The sequence below is a fragment of the Macrotis lagotis genome, chromosome 7 (genome assembly GCF_037893015.1).
Source record: "Macrotis lagotis isolate mMagLag1 chromosome 7, bilby.v1.9.chrom.fasta, whole genome shotgun sequence".
Lineage (NCBI taxonomy): Eukaryota > Metazoa > Chordata > Mammalia > Peramelemorphia > Peramelidae > Macrotis > Macrotis lagotis.
In genome coordinates, this window is record NC_133664.1 from 131,479,241 (window position 1) to 131,496,133 (window position 16,893).

Below are 16,893 nucleotides of genomic sequence, written 5' to 3' on the forward strand. Positions count from 1 at the left end.
CATTTTGAAGCAGAATCCACTTAAAATTATGTCAGAGATATTTGTTGAACTACATCAAACCAGTCTCTCAGTTTGTTCTGCTTGAACTGGGTGGAAATGAACTCCAGCTGCTTAGTTATATGTGTTTCTCAAGGGGGAGAGGTGTTATCAGAAGGGTTGGAAAATCTGAAGTTATTGGCTGTAGAGGCCAGTGAATAATGACATAAGCTGAACTTTAGTGCTGTTACCTTTACATAATCATTTGATTCCTTTTCACAAGTTGCTTTTTTAGTTATTATGTCAGACCCATGACAAATCTTTCCATTAGGGATAGTTTATTCTCTTTTATCTGTTCATTGGCATAGTCCATGGTCATGCCTTGCCCCGTCTCTAAGCCCCTGGATCTGTTGCTTATCTCAGCCTTCCATCATGTTTTCAGATATCCCTTTGCACCGAGACAAAATTCCCCACTGATCTCCAGCAGGGGTCTCTCTTCTATTAATAATAATGTTAGCCATTTTGTGATTCTCCGCCATTGTGAGATATGACCAGGACAGATTGGTTTAGTCATTGAGAGATTGAGAAGGGCAAAGTTTTAGGGACATTATGCTCACAGCTGAAAAAAAACCCCAACAACAAAACTAACTCAGGCATGTTCAACAAGGTTCTTGGTTTGACTAGAAATTTTTTCTAGGGACCAACTATACAGCTGAGATTGGAAGACAATTGCTACCAGTAGGGCCATCAATTTGGAGTAGAATTTTGGACAGTGGGAAAAATCAAGCATTCTCTATTGTGTCTTGTTCTATCTGGGAAATTAGTGTGAGAAGTTATTGAAGGCATGCGAAGATGTGTCAAATGGCTAGTTGTGGTGGAATCATAAGCAACTTGATGAGAGTCAATTCAATGACAAATTCTTTCAAGGAACCATCTCATACCAAGAAGGAAATCAGAGGTAAATGGGTATCAGGTTGGTATTTGACAAAAGAGTAAGTCAGGGGACCAATGTTAAGGAGAAAAGTCATTCACGGTGGGAATTAGGAAACCCTATCAGAGAGTTTGATCAATGAGGATCTAGAGAGGAGGTGAGCCTGAGAAAGTGGCATTCAAGTTGAAACATCAAACAGGGAGTACAGGATTTAGTCACTGGTATTGCCAGTGCAGGGACATTTTTTTTAATTCTTTATTTCTATCCATAAAACTTAGTATCATGCTCAGTACATAGCAATAAAAGCTTGTTGATTAATTAATAGGTGATAAATTTGTTAATCAAAATTTAGAAGGATTTGTGCTATCTTTTATATAAAATGCTATGATATTTCAAAAGATCTACACAAAGAAAGATTCTGTAGGTCCTCTATTGGGATAAAAAAATAGTTAAATAATTATAATATAAATTGCGTTTTGATCACTTCTAAAGTCAGCCTACTCAGGAAGGATAATTCTAGAGTCTTCCCAGTCTTTTACCTTGTTCAGTAAATGTCATATTAGGTAAATCATCAAGGCACACATTTGGCAACTTTCCTGGATACTGCTTGTTACCATTTTTAAATACTAGAACAACATTTCAGGGAGAGGAGTCTTCCTGACTCCAGGTCCAGTACTCTATTCACTGTGCCACCTAGCTGCCTAGTAGAAAACCTACTCAACATATCCTTACTTGATTGATGAGAAAAAATGAGGCTGAAAGAAATAATGCTTCTTGCTTTTAATTGTCATGTAGTCAGTACTGCCAGAGGAGGAAGAACAGAAGCATTTCTTAAGCACCTATAATGTACCAGGCATTTTGCTAAGTGCATTCCAAATATTTTCTCACTTGATCCTCATAACAATTTGGTGAAGTAAGTTCTATTATTATCATTATTTCAATTTTACAGATGAGGGATCTGAGAGATTAAGGGAAACTTTTTCGGAGTCACATAGCTAGGAAGTATATGAGGTAGTATTTGAATTCAAGTCTTCCTAACTCGAGACTTGGCACAAGGATTTGTAACCAAACCCTCCACATCCAGTACTCTGACCATGATGGAAATCTATTTTACCATGCGATTGACTTCTGGTAAAATAGTCAAATACATCTGTTACTCCAACTTCTAAGTATAAACGGTACATTTTGGCACCAAGACTGCCATTGAACCTTGTCTCTGCTCAAAAACTAGAAAAACAACTTGTAGGCAATGAATGAGTTACAGTTTTAAAGAATTTTTAAAGAAGGGTGTGAAATAGATGAGAAAGATATTATCCGGTTTATATTGTAATTGGAAAGGTAAATCTCCCAGAGGCATATTTTAGTTGAAACATCATAAGAGATCAAAGTGACTATTGGGCTACCAAGAATCAACCCAGGTATCCTGGGAAGTAGGTGTGGCCCTGAGTAGGAGTATAATACAGTTGTCTGTTAAAAGATTTATCTATATACACATCATTAATGGAGATAAAAATTTGATTTCTCCACATTATGAGAATCTCTGAGAGTAAATGAAACTAAATTTGATGAGGGTGTGACTAGGGCATCAAATGCAGTAAAAGGCAGCTATTCTTTGGATCAAGGATGATTTTTTTTTGTTACTGACATAGATAATTCTCAAATTAATATTGGTTATTTTATAAAAGTTCACTTTAAAAACCCTCATCTGTAAAAATGAGGAAAATTGATTTCTGAGGATACCCCAAATTCTATGGCTTTATTTCAGTCATTAAATATTTTCTGAAAAAGTAATACTTGGTTTAGCTTATTTAATTCATAAAAAAATTATTGTTTTGCTTTTCAAAGATATTGGGGTGGTGCCATTTCCTTCTTTACCTCATTTTACAGATGAGATGGTCATAAACAAGGTTAAGTGACTTACCCAGGGTCACTCAACTAGTATCAGAGACCAAATTTGAATTCAGGGAGAGGGGTCTTCCTAACTCCAGGTCCAATCCACTAAAAACCCACTCAGCATATTTATAATGGGCCGCTGGATAATGCAGTGGATAAGGTACTGGACCTGGAGTCAGGAAGATCCCTCTCTCTGAATTCAAATCTGGCCTACTCAGTATATTTAATTATATTTCTGGGGAAAATATATTCACAGTCCTTCCTTTGAATGAGAAAGATTCACCTCTAGCCAGAGCAGGATCATTTGGAAAATTTCCCCTCTGATTCTCATGCCTCCTGGATAATAGAACAAGAGATTCCCCTAACTTCAAGTCACAAATGATGGGTCCAGTGCCTGGGGGGGCAGTGGCTTTCTCAGGGGACAATAAGGAGGAGCTGAGGTGAAGGTGGAGGACCCAGGGTCAATGTTTTGTGCCAGTGTAATTCTCTTAGGGTGCTTCTTGATCTAGTTGTCTATACATTTACTCACTTTCTCTTTTTTTTCCAATCTAGGAATTAGACTGGTCATTTTCTTATCCATCCATGGGCAGTACTCTGCTTTCTAGTCCATTTTAGAATTAAATAAGGCTATTTCCAGTCAACTCCCTCCTCATTTCCTTTTTCAGCTCCTTTTTCTAACTAGAAATAAAAGATATTCTGTACAAGGTTTTTTAAAGGTGAGGCTTTGAACATTAGGGACTGTTTGGAATGAGATTCATAGATGTTTCAGAGAAGTCTTTTACATTGGGGAGCATTTTGTCAAAGAAACTGACTGGGGGTTCACTGGCAAAGTGTCCATGGGACACCACCAAGGAGAATAGTAATGGTATTTGGGAACCTGGAAACAGCTTTGTGAATGAGGGTATGGTTATAACCTTCAAGAAGGCTACTCCTGGAGGGGATAATGAAACTAGCAAACTGTAGTTGGCCTTGGAGTCAGGAGATCTAGATTAGAATCATTGCTCTAAAATGTACTAACTCCATGATCTTGGACAAATCATTTTTATCAATCTGATCCCAATTTCTTCATTTTTATCATATTGCATTTGAGGGTTATTGTAATGAAAGGGTTTTGTAGCATTATACAGAGAGTTTCCTGTGGTCATTTATACTTTTGTAAGGTAGTCTGCTGATAATTATAACTTATCCAATGTATTTTGAAAGTTTGAAGGGTTTTTATATAGTTCTTGTTTTATGATTATCAATATCCACTGGATGACTGTGAGAATAGATACATGCAATGCAATCATGTGGAAATGGCATCTTCTATTTTTAATTGAAACTATGCTGGAAATTTTCTGAGCATGTCTCCTTTTTAGCCTTCCAGGGCACTAAAGCTGTAAAAGAAAAGCAGACCCTCTTCCTTCCGCCCCACCCCCCAAACTAATTAAAGACGCATTATGTAAAAACTATTTAGAAAGAGGCAACAAAATTCTGTATTTTGTTTTAAGAGTCCCCCTTTTCTGTGGCTTTGGCAACCTTTGATTTGTTTTTGTGGCAAATTCTGATTGAGTGTATTTACTACTTACTCTTCCTCAGGATACAGAGTGTTGTGTTTTTAAGCACAGTTCTGCTTCCTGAATAAAGGACAGAACCCTTAGAAAGAGATATTTCCATTTTGGGAAAGATAAAAATAGACCATGTTGCCTCTTGGCAATGGCATGACTGAAACTGGTAACTAGGTGGAAAAAAGAAACTTTTCACTCTGGTCTCATTGTTTAATATGCTTATGACTAATTTAACCCTCTGTTCCCATTTCATTTGGTATAAAATAGGAACAGTGGTCATCAAGGGTAAAATGGCACACCAGAGTTTTATCTAGGGTAGGTTGTCTAAGATTTGGTTCTAGGTACGCATTTTGGGAAGTAATTATCTTGCCTAGCTCTTTTCTCTTTCTTTGTGCTCTTCCTTAGCTCTTGTGCAGGGAGATCAACCCACTCCACTCCTTGGACAATCACTTTGGAGGCTACCAGTAGAGTTCTCTCTTGGGGTCTTCTTCCTCCAGTGTTGGACTCTACTAAATATTGCTTCTTTCTGGGAGTTGAGAAATCAGGGAGAAGAAATCATAAGCCATGGGTATGGGGCCCAGCCAGACTTTCCTACTCTCCTGTCTCCCTCCTTACTTAAATTTTCCCTGGGATTTAGAACATTTGGGGACTACCCAGGTAAAACTTAGCATGAAGAGATATTTCTAAGAAGGTGGAAAGAACTTGTTTCTAATGAAATGATTATTGGTGAGTTTAGTTCTTTCATGGTCAAAGATTACACATCTAATTGTGGCTATCCATTGCTTGGGAACCAATAATTCTATGGGTAGATCAACACAAATCCATTTCTACTCCTGGAAAAATTTCTGAAGGTGCACAAATTATTCTTTGCATAGAGCACATCACCATCATATATGAAAGGCTACTAAGTGGAACAGGTTTACCACCTTTATAGAAAAAGGAAAGGATGCATATTAGGAGGGAATAGATAAAATGAGTTTTTCTTCCAGGAAAGTTGAAGATTCTTGCATGGATTAATGGGAAAGTTTGTTCAATCTTCTTTCTTAAAGATATCTTTCAGATAGGCATGATTATTGAATAGTCCTTCTTGAAGGCCAGGAGATCATATAAGTAACTCATGTGGTTCCCTTTAGTGTGCAAAGAAATGCTAAGGCGATTATATATTTTTAAACTTTGTTTTATAGTGTTTAATTCTACATACTATAACTTGCTGAGCAATAGTAAATGAATTACTTAAACTCTTGATCTCTCAGATTTCTTGTGCAAAATAGAAAAGAAAATACAAGAGAAAATACGATGAAGAATTTTCAACAAAATTAAATGCTATCCATAACTTATTGGACAAGATAGTTCAAATGTATATACCTCATGGAAATGGCATCCACACTTTCCTTGCAGAAATTCCTTGTAGCGTCCCATGGTTATGCTGAAAGTATCAACCACTTCATAGCCATATCTTTTTGCGGAATCTAGTATGATCCAATTTTCTTTCCATAAATTCTGTACTTCATTCTGTATTTGCAAAGGAAAAAAGCCCACAAATATTGTAATGGAAGAGATGTTTACAATTATTTGCCTTCAAGAAACTGAAATCATGTGATTGTTATGATTATTCTAAAGGAAAGAAATGGCAAGTTATTTGCAATTTATTTCTTATCTAAAAATTCATCAGAGAAAATATTTTTAAGACAAAGACACCTAAATATAGAAATGCTTTTCTTTACCCAATTTTCTCCTTTTTGTCATTCATTTATTCAACAAACAAAATTATTGAATATAATAGTATGTACAAAATTGTTCGCTGGTCACTTTGGATATAAAAAATAATTAAAAAGGCTTTACCAAAAAGAACAAAGAATTTTAGATTTAGAAAGAGACTTCCATGACTGGATTATAGTTAATTTATTCTAATGAAATATAGTAGATAAAAAGGTAGTGAAATAATGTTGTATGTTAAGAAACATATTCATGCGAAGAAAACCAGGAAAAAAAGAGTGGAAGCATTGTGGGAAACATTTAAGCAGTATCAATAGAAGGAGAAATAGTCATCTTATTAGGCCACCTGGACAGAAGAAGAAAATATAGGAGGAATTTGGGAATTAGAACCCTAAAAGAAAAGGAATCAGTGAAATAATGATGAGGCCCTTCAATTATCCAGAAATCTAGAAGAGCTTTCTATTTCTCTATCAAAAGCTACTATTGGTTTACCTTTACAATAATTTAATTCTATTAACTGTGAAGGAAGAGAATAGAAGATTTTATTCTGGACCCAAAGTACCCCCAGGAGAGGAGGGACAAGTGACTACTTCGATTTGGACAATGATAGAGGAGGAGAAAAAGGAAATTTGGGAAGAGGCTGATGCACAAATTAAGTTTTAAGAGACAAAATTTCAAAGAAATATAGAAATATCGAAAAAAAGAGTCCTATCCCAAAATTCTGATTTTCAAAGAACCTGCAAATTATAAAAAAAAAGTGAACTTAATTTGATTTCCTGAAAAAAAATCTATAATATAGTCAGATGTGGTTTTTAAGCTTTTAGAAAGGTAAATAATTATCACTAAGAGCCATTATAGCTTCTGATCATGCTAGATTTTCTTCATTTCCTTTTCTGATAGGGTCACTAGACTGGTAAATCTAGAAAATATTTCATTCTAATGATTGAATGTATTTGTGGTCTTAATATGAGAATCTTCTCCACATTAGCCTTTCCTCTGTTCTTCACACTTGACAGTCTTTTGTTCTGATAGGCCTCTATTTCTGAAATATATTAACTCCTTATCTCTGCCACATAGAATCTCTCTCCCTTCATGATACATGTAAAACCTAATATTCTTCAAAAAAGTTTTTCTGATCCCTCCAATTGCTAGTGTCCTCCCTTCTTAAATATCTTGTATTTAACTACCTTATGTTTGTTTTTGGTATTTGGTATTTTATTGATACTGCATTTATAGATATTCTTCTTGTTTCTTTATTCCAATATATATTCTTTGAGAGTAGGGATTTTCAGGGCAGCTAGGTGGCGCAGTGGACAGAGCACCGGCCATGGAGTCAGGAGTATCTGAGTTCAAATCCGGCCTCAGACACTTAATAATTACCTAGCCGTGTGGCCTTGGGCAAACCACTTAACCCCATTGCCTTGCAAAAAAAAAAAAGAGAGATTAGGGATTATTTCATTATTAATAGTTGTATTTCCAACAGCTGAGTCAGGTATATGGCAGATGCCTAAATAAATGCTTATTTATTAATCTATGATGCAGTCCATAACCTATTTTTGACCATGCTATGCAACTCTTGCCTATGTCTTCCCCAAAGTTCTCATATTCTCATATTAAGACCACAGAGAGTCCAACCAACATGATAGACTCTCTCAAATTTTTTTTTAGCATTCTGAGTATATGAGTGGAGCATATTGACTGTATAGCATTTAGTTTATTCCTTACTCTTTGTGATCAGACCATTTTTATACTAACCTTTTATAATTTCTTGTTTATAATACATTGCAACCTGTTCACACCTACCATGAGCTTCTCCATTGCCTTTTGAGTGAGCCTCAATTTCAATTTATTTTTAAAAATTTTTTAAATTTAATTTAATTTTTTTTTTTTAGTTTTTTTCAAGGCAATGGGGTTAAGTGGCTTGCCCAAGGCCACACGGCTAGGTAATTATTAAGTGTCTGAGGCCGGATTTGAACTCAGATACTCCTGACTCCAGGGCTGGTGCTCTGTCCACTGCGCCACCTAGCCGCCCCAATTTCAATTTATTATAGACTATCATGAATCACTATCAGATAATGTAGTATTTAAAATTCTACATGTGGATTCAATATTTCAGTTTAACAAGGATAGGAAGAAGTGTAGTTAGATATGAGATCATGTGGAAGCAATATGTGGTTCAGTTCTAAATTCAATGAGTCAATAGTCTGATAATCAAATACTCAAATGGCTTTGAAATTTCAGTAATGTAAATATTCCTTTTAAATGTATAGATCACAATCCATATATACCTGTCTAGCCTATATGACCCTTTCTCATGTTCTTCCACAGATTCCCCTTCAATAGTTTTTCCAGTGTATTAAGTACCTTTATAACTTTATCTCCACACTTCAAGACTATGAATGAAGACTATAGATCAGATGATATTTAATCTCTCATTCTTGCTGTGTGACCAGAACATCTGTGGCATTATCTCTCAGATTTTTGTGTTATTGTATTCCATCTCTCACAACCCAGACAGCATTCTTCCAGAAAATACTGTAAGAATGATATGCCTTTGGGTTTTTTAAATAATCCCACAATTTCACAAGGATGATGAGGGATCAAGAGATAAGGTCATATTAGCATTGGTAAAAGGGAATATTTAACCTGTAATATTTAATCTGGAAAAGAGAAGATTTAAGAAGATGATAACTGACTTCAAGTATTTGAAGGACTGCTTTGTGGGAGAAGGTATAATCTTATTCTGTTGGCACCAGAGACAGAGTGAGAAATATTGGATGGAAATGGCAGAACCAGATAATCCTTTCATGTATGGGGAAAAAGTTCTAACCATCTGAGCTACTCTTAGTGGAATGGGCTAACTTGAGAGCTAGTGATTTAACCCTTATTGGAAATTTTCAAACAAAAGTTCAAACAAAAACATGGTCACTGTCTGGTTGGTTGCAGGTAGAGAATGGAGGATAGGACTTCTCTAACTGAAATTTTGTGATTACTTTTTTTAAATATCAACTAGTGCAATTCCCTAATTTTGCAGGAGAGAAAGTTTTATCTTTTCTGAAATAGTAAGCATCTATTATTTTCTCCCCATGTCCCAAAGAATTGAAACAACTCATAAGTATATTTATTAATATCCCAGTTTCTTATCCTTCTGTATTTTCTTTTTTTTTTTTTTTAGGTTTTTTAGGTTTTTGTTAGGCAATAGGGTTAAGTGGCTTGCCCAAGGCCACACAGCTAGGTAATTATTAAGTGCCTGAGGCCGGATTTGAACTCAGGGACTCCTGACTCCAGGGATGGTGCTCTATCCACTATGCCACCTAATTGCCCATGTATTTTCTTTTTTTAAAAAAAAATAATTATTTAATGCAATGGGATTAAGTGACTTGCCCAAAGACACATAGCTAGGCAATTAAGTTTCTGAGTTCAGATTTAAACTCAGGTCCTCCTGATTCCAGGGCTGATGCTCTTCTATTGCTCCACCTAATTTCCCCCATTCTGTATTTTCTTAAATCCCTCCCTTCTAATCCCAAGAACTGATTAGAACATTACAGTGAATTCTCCATGATTGTTTAACAATAGATAGTCCCTAAGATCCATTTGCTATTTAAACATCTTCAATGAATTTAATGCAAAGATGATATTTTAAAGAGATTCATTAAACAACCTACTAAGGTCTTTTACTTCTAAACAATAGACCCAAGACAATTATAGTTGTATTAGGGAGAAGATAATTGTGCAACTTCAAAACTAAATTTAGAGCATGCCATCAGTCAAAAATCCTCATGAAGGTTAGTCAGCCTGTCCCAAAAGACTCATTAGAAGAGATTTGTCATTTGTAGTTTCAGTATGAATCTTAACTGGAAAAGAATTGATATATTGCTAAGAATGGTACCTAGATGTTTCAGTAGAATAGGCAAATATCAAAAATATGAGTTATCTCGTCTCTCAACTCATTGCTTTTTCTCAACTTGATACTAACTGAAAAGACTGTAAAGTTCAGCTATGCTAAAGGAGGCTGATCACCCTTAAATAAGTGAATCTCCATGTTTGATTTTTACTGAACATTTCCAAGTACAATTAGCACATGACAAAACAATGTTTTTCACCTAGTAGGCTCTTCATGAATATTTGTTGAATGATAAGGACCAAAGTGCTCACTAATGATACCAAATAATTCATGGGAATACAAGGTGTCTCTGACCTACCTGGGTTAAAGAATGCACTCCATCCACAGGCAGATGAAACCCCATTCCTAGAGTTTTAATAACCACCAGAATATTTAATAAGTTTTCCCTGGAAGAAATGGGAAGGATTACAAAGTCAAGTACATGAATTATATATACATTTATTGAAAGTTCATTGTGGTACCCTTTTAATTGTGGGATATTGGAGAACAGGACTGGTTCTCCTCATTGTCAGTTGCTAATATGGTAACTTTAAATATTAGGATATTGCCAAACATAGTTGTTTGGGGTTAGGTTCATGATTGGACTTATAGTGCACTTGAATTTGCATAATGATTTTTTGTTGTAACGTAATGTAACACTTGTGTAGCACTTCAAAGTTTACAAAGCTCTTTATATGTTATCTTATTTGAGACTTACAACAACTTTCAGAAGTAGTTATCCCTATTTCACAGAGGAGGAAATTGAGGAATAAAAGTTAAATGACTTGCCAAGGTCACAGAAGTACTCAGTGTCTGGTAGGATTTGAACTCAGAGATACCAGAAATACCAATATTCAAATGTTTAACTTCATCATTCTATTATGCCTTCTAGGTGCTTTGTCACAATAGGCTTCTATTTACTTCAACACTTCAAAATGAAATCTAGGCTTTTGTCAGCATGAATTCTCCCTCCACCAGACAATAAAGCCTTCTAGATGGTCTTCAAGAGTTCCTGTGTCCAAAAAGGTCCATAATCTTGGATGGGGGAGAAGCTTCTTTGAATCAGGCAATAGCCTTATCATTCTTGACTGGACTTGATTCTTTCTGGTGATGCAAGATGTGCTAAAATTTTGCTGACATGGCCTTCAAAAGCCCAGGGTTATCTCCATGCCTTAAAGTTTACATAAGGCACATGGTATAATTTCTAATATAGCTAAGTAATGATAAACCTTTAAAAATAGAATTCTGGTGTATTCAAATATTTAAAAAAAGAATATGAATATTCCTTTTCTTTTCTAATATGGTCTAGTATAAGGATTCATTACCTTATACCTGGATGACTGCAGTAGCCCTCTGACTGGTCTTTCTACTTCCAGTTCTTTTCTATTTTCCTTCATTCATCTACCAGTGATATTTGTAAAGTGCTGGTTTGATGACATCATTGCCCTCCCTCCCACTGCTATCACCTCCAGCATCTAATCCAAGGTTCTGTGTTTGACTTTTCACTCCTTTTCCAGTTTTCTGACACTGTATTCCCCTCCATTTTATGTTTCAGTAACATTGGCCTCTATTGTGTCTAACACAAGATGCTCCATATTGTAACACTATAGATTTTTCAACAGCTGTTTTACTGGCCCATTTTCCTTCAGTTCTTAGCTCAAATTTCACTTTTTTGCAAGAGGTCTCTCCTGGTCCCTATGCCTGCCATCCACACTGAATATAACCTTCTAGGGCTCAACCCAATGACTAGCATACAGTAAGTGACCAGTAAATGCTTGTTGCCTTAAGTGTGTGCTTATATAAAATTAAATCTTGCTCTTTAAATCAAATCTTGGTCAAATTCAATCATCTCAAAGATTTTGTTTTTTTGCACAGAAAGAGAATATAGAAGTATTTTGTTTCAGAATGTTACCTCTTCAAAACCTTGTGTATAATTTGTAGGTGATTGGAATTAAGCCACTGAACACCACCAACAACTAATATAGTCTGGTCTGTGTTCTCAAGGGGATGTGATCTGCAATTCAGAAAGAAAAAAAAATGACATATGTTGCGTTAAAGAGATGGTAAACATTTTAAGAGAAGTGCATTACATTTCATTGAACCATATCTGGTATTCTGATCAGAAGACCATCTTGTCATTTTCTACTATTTCCCAACCACATCATTGGGAGCCCAAACTTTTCAGCACATTTGGCAGAGAATGTGTAACAGTGACTAATTAAAGCTGCCAGTCAGATATATGTTATTGTGGAGGACACTGAGTCAATACATCAAGGCTTTATTGTACCTTTGCAACAGTTGTTCAAGAGCTTTTTCAAATGTTGGTCTTTGTGAAGCACTGATCCAAAACTGGGGATAGTAAGAGTAACTGATGAATGTTCTGCCATTGTTGACATTGTAGTATGATTTAATGCTGTGCACTTTCTGCCATTCCTGTAAGGTTTCATTGAGTCTTTCAATCAGATAATACATTATTCCTCTGTTGGTTGAATCTCCAATGAAAAGGACCTTAAAATTAAAAACAGAAAAACATGAATTTTCAGATCTCATGTTTATGTGGAACTCTGTAAACAACTCCAAATTACAAAGTTCTCTCACAACTCATAAAAATGTGTATCTAATAACAAAGCCAAAAGAGCATTTGTGTTTAGATATTTTTAATGTTGTGTAGCTATGACTTTATCCCTCCCTCCTCTTCTTTGCCTTCCTTCCTTCCTTCCTCAATTTTTTTCTGCCTTGTTAGATAAACAAACAAGTTTCTGAGACCTAGATTCAAGTATCATCACACATTTTGCTTGCAATTATTTTTGTATTTCTATGCCAGGGTCCATAAACCTCCAGAGACTATCACAAAAAATCCCCTTAAGCCCTCACCATTTAATAGGTGGCAAATACAATAACTTTGGACTTTATATGTAGATACTCATTTGTAGAAAATGTGCATTTACTTCTATCTCTTTCTACTCATATCATTCAAAGGTGAAAAGGGATGAATAGATTACATTTTTAGATTTCCAGGCCTAAATTTCATGCCTCAGTTCTCCATGTCTTTTTTTTTTTTGTTCTTTGCATTGGGATACAAAGGAGTGGCAAGAATAGGAAGGATAATGATTTACAATGGCTATACCTTGGCCCTACTGATACTGTAGAAGGGTATATGGAAGTTTTGGCTTGGAGTATAAAGGAATATATAGGAGATAAGGAAGTTTTGACTTGGAAGACTATGAAAAGAGGGAGAGAAAAGAGACTATCTTTGAAAAGATAACTTCAGAACTTCTGGCCAAGTTGGCAGAAAGAATTCAGTCACTGTTTTAAGCTCTCCTGGCTTTCCCTCAGAACCAACATAAACTAATACTCTTAATAGATTTTGGATCCACAGAACCAAGAGAAGAACTGAGGAGAACATCTCACAGCAAGCCTGAGGGCCCAGCCCAGATTCTGTGAGGATAGCACAGATTCTGGCAACACAGACACTCCAGAGAAAACTTCTGGCATCCTTTACTGACTGGCCCACTGAATAAACCCCAGGAGTTCCTAAGCCTAGTGAGCAAGGCCAAGAGGAAGCTCAATCTGTGAACCAGTCCCTTCCCCCAACACAAGACCCTAGGGAAAGGATCCAAAATGAAGAAAGGCTAGTGCAAAGCAGGGTCCATTCAAAGTTACCTTGAAAATAAGGATATCAGTTTAGAAGAGAATGTGAATTGGTTTCCAGCCCAGAAAGACTTCTTTGGAGAGATCAGAAAGGAGTTTAAAAACCAAATGTAAAAATTGGAAATAGAAAGAGAAAATGAACATAATGCAAGAGAGAATTAACAACTTACAACAAGAAAGCAAATCCTTTGAAAACACCATTAGCAAATGGAAAAAGATTAAAAACCTTCAAACACAGAATTGACCAATTGGAAAAGGAGATACAAAAGGTAGGAAAAAAAGGCACCAATAATCAGTTAAACAAAATTTTAAAGAAATAGAAGAAAATGTAAAACACCTTATCAGCAAAAACATCTGACCTAGAAAATAGATCCAGGAGACACAATTTTTTGTATTTAATATTTATTTGTTCTCATTTTATACAAATAATGTTTTTTTATACATTAATAAAATATTCTTACTTAAGAGTAAAGAAAATACCACCTTCCCCAAAAAATATAGACTCGCTTGAGTGATAAAATAAAGGAGAGAGAAAAAAATTAAAATTAAAATTAAAAAATAATAGTAATAATTGTAGTTATGGCCAGGTGGCACAGTGGATGGAGCACCAGCCCTGGAGCCAGGAGCATCTGAACCCATATCTTGTCCCATACACCCAACAATCACCCAGCTGTGTGACATGCAAGCCACCCCAACCCCACTGTCCTGCAACCCCGCCCAAAAAAATGAAAAAAAAAAGACCCCAAATAAAATAAAATAGTAATAATAGCAGGGGTGGCTGGGTGGCAGACAGAGCACTGGCCCTTGAGCCAAGGAGCACCTGGGTCCATATCCAGCCTCAGACACCCAATGATCACCCTGCTATGCGGGCCTCAGGCAGGCCACCCAGTCCCTGCACCCTCCTCCCAAAATAATAATAATAATAAATGTGCTTCAGTCTGTGTTCCAACACCACCAACTTTGTCATGGGTGGATCACGTTCTTTATGATAAGTCCATCACAAAAGTTACTTCCATATTTTTCCACTGTTGCCATTGCTGATCACAACTTCCTCCTTTCATATTTCTCCACTACCATGTACTATATTTTCTTTATCCTTTCACTGACTTTGCTGTGGGGTAGCTGAGTGGCACAGAAGAAAGATCCCTGGCCCTGGGGCCAAGAGGCCCCAAGCCCACATACCACACCTTAGGCCCAGCATCCACCTGGCCCTATGGTCCTGAACAGGCCATCCAATCCCAGCCCCTTGCAAGAAGTAAAAAAGAAAATGTGTTGTATCTGACCACTCCAGGAGACACAATTTAAGAATCATAGGACTTCTTGAAAATCTTGAAGGAAAAAAAAAACCCTGAACTTCATTCTTAAGGATATAGTTAAGGAGGGCAAAATAGTTATTGAAAGAATACATTGATCCCCTCCTGAAAGGGATCCCAAAATGAAAACATCAAGGAATATCGTGGCCAATTCCAGAATTATCAGATAAAGGAGAAAAATTTGCAGATAGTCAGAAAGAAACAGTTCAAATACCAAGGAGTCACAATCAGGGCCTAGCTGCATCAACATTAAGGGGTCAAAGGGGCTGGAATATGATATTTCAGAGAGCAAGGGAGTTTGAATTGCAGCTAAACTGAACCTTTTCTTCCAGGGGGGAAAGATGGATAAACCCAAAGAGTCCATTTTCTGGGATAAGAACTCATCCTTCAATAAAAACTTCTGGGAAAACTGGAAGATAGCATGGCAGAAACTAGTATCAGACCAACATTTCACATCCTCTACCAAGATAAGCTCAAAATGAGTGAGGATTTAGATATAAAAGACAATATTATAAGAAAATTAGGAGAACAAGAAATAGTTTACCTGTCAGATCTATGGAAAAGTTTATGACTAAGGAAGAGACTGAGAACACTAAAAACAAACTGGATAATTTTGATTATGTTAAATTAAAAAGGTTTTGCACAAACAAAACCATGGTAACCAAGATCAAAAGAAATGTGGTAAATTGGGAAAAAATTTTTACAACTAATGTTTCTGACAAGGGGTTCATTTCTAATATACATATATATATATATATATATATATATATATATATATATATACAGAGAGAGAGAGAGAGAGAGAGAGAGAGAGAGAGAGAGAGAACTGAGTCAAATTCATAAAAGAAAACAAGCCTTTCCCCAATTGACAAATGGTCAAATGATATACAAAGACAATTTTCAGATGAGGAAATCAAAGCTATCGAAAGATTGATAGTCATATAAAAATTGCTCTAAATCATTATCAATTATAGAAAGGGCTGTGATCTGTGCCAGCTGATGGAATTCCTACATCTTTGAGATCATGGGTTTAAAATCAAGTACTTTTTTTTTTCAGTCCAGGTCACTTGATGTTTTCTTTTAATGCAGCTTTGAGAAGGCTATTTCCAAGAGTACTTCTTAAATACATATAATAATGTTTATTTTGGAGGGGAAAACTATAGTAGAAAAACTAGAATAGAAATGTGACTGTGATTTTGATATTTATTATACTGGAGGAAAAGTAGTTTCATTAGAGATTAATCAGTCTCCAACAGAAATAGCTAAAGATTTTAATATTTTAATTATTTTATGCAATTGAAAAATAAAATATGCTTGTTAATGTTCAAGTGTACTTTTTTCCCCATCTGTATAGAATTCTTCACATCTTTTAAACTTTGGATTAAAAATAATTTGTAGTTAACTCATTTTAAAGGCCACATCCTGTATTTAAAAGATCAAATAGTCATAAATGATGATCTTAGAAGACTTGTCTGACAGTTTTTAATTAATAACCCTTATCCCATGACAGAAGTGAAAATTATTACTTTAAGCAGGCATGCTCATTTTTCTTTTGTGCAAGCTTCTAAATGTCCCAAAATATAACTGCTCAAACCTCAATTTTGTAAGATTATGAAAAAAATTTGGTATTTGTTAACTGTACTGTTTCCCCATTTGTATGAGTTTAATATACCTAAGTTGGAGCAAGCACACTATATTTTCCATCTGGAAAAGACCATATAGACATTATCCAATTCAATACTCTCATTTTACAAATGAGGAAACTGAGGACTATAGAGGTTTAATAACTTGACCCAACTTTTATGACTAAATAGCATAATTCAGTCCGGAATCCAAACCCAAGTCTTGTAATTCTAAAGTCAATCCTTTACCATCTTAGCATAAACTTCTTTGGCAATAAGCTTTTCCAAACTTGGTTGGACTGGTTCTTGGTCAATGAACCCATGGTTCATTACTGAGTCTGTAATCGAAGTCTTTTCATAT

The 16,893-nt window shown here is 35.6% G+C and overlaps 1 protein-coding gene across 1 annotated transcript in view; it reads right to left on the reverse strand.

Annotated features, from left to right (window-relative positions):
• Positions 1-16,893, reverse strand: part of CPED1 (cadherin like and PC-esterase domain containing 1) — a 407,812-nt gene that overhangs the window by 14,643 nt on the left and 376,276 nt on the right. Inside the window, exons 20-23 of the mRNA XM_074193820.1 lie at positions 12,234-12,454; positions 11,859-11,960; positions 10,266-10,353; positions 5,713-5,859 (exon numbers count right to left, since the gene is read on the reverse strand). Of these exons, the coding sequence (XP_074049921.1) occupies positions 5,713-5,859; positions 10,266-10,353; positions 11,859-11,960; positions 12,234-12,454 (558 nt within the window). The remainder of the gene's footprint in view (positions 1-5,712; positions 5,860-10,265; positions 10,354-11,858; positions 11,961-12,233; positions 12,455-16,893) is intronic.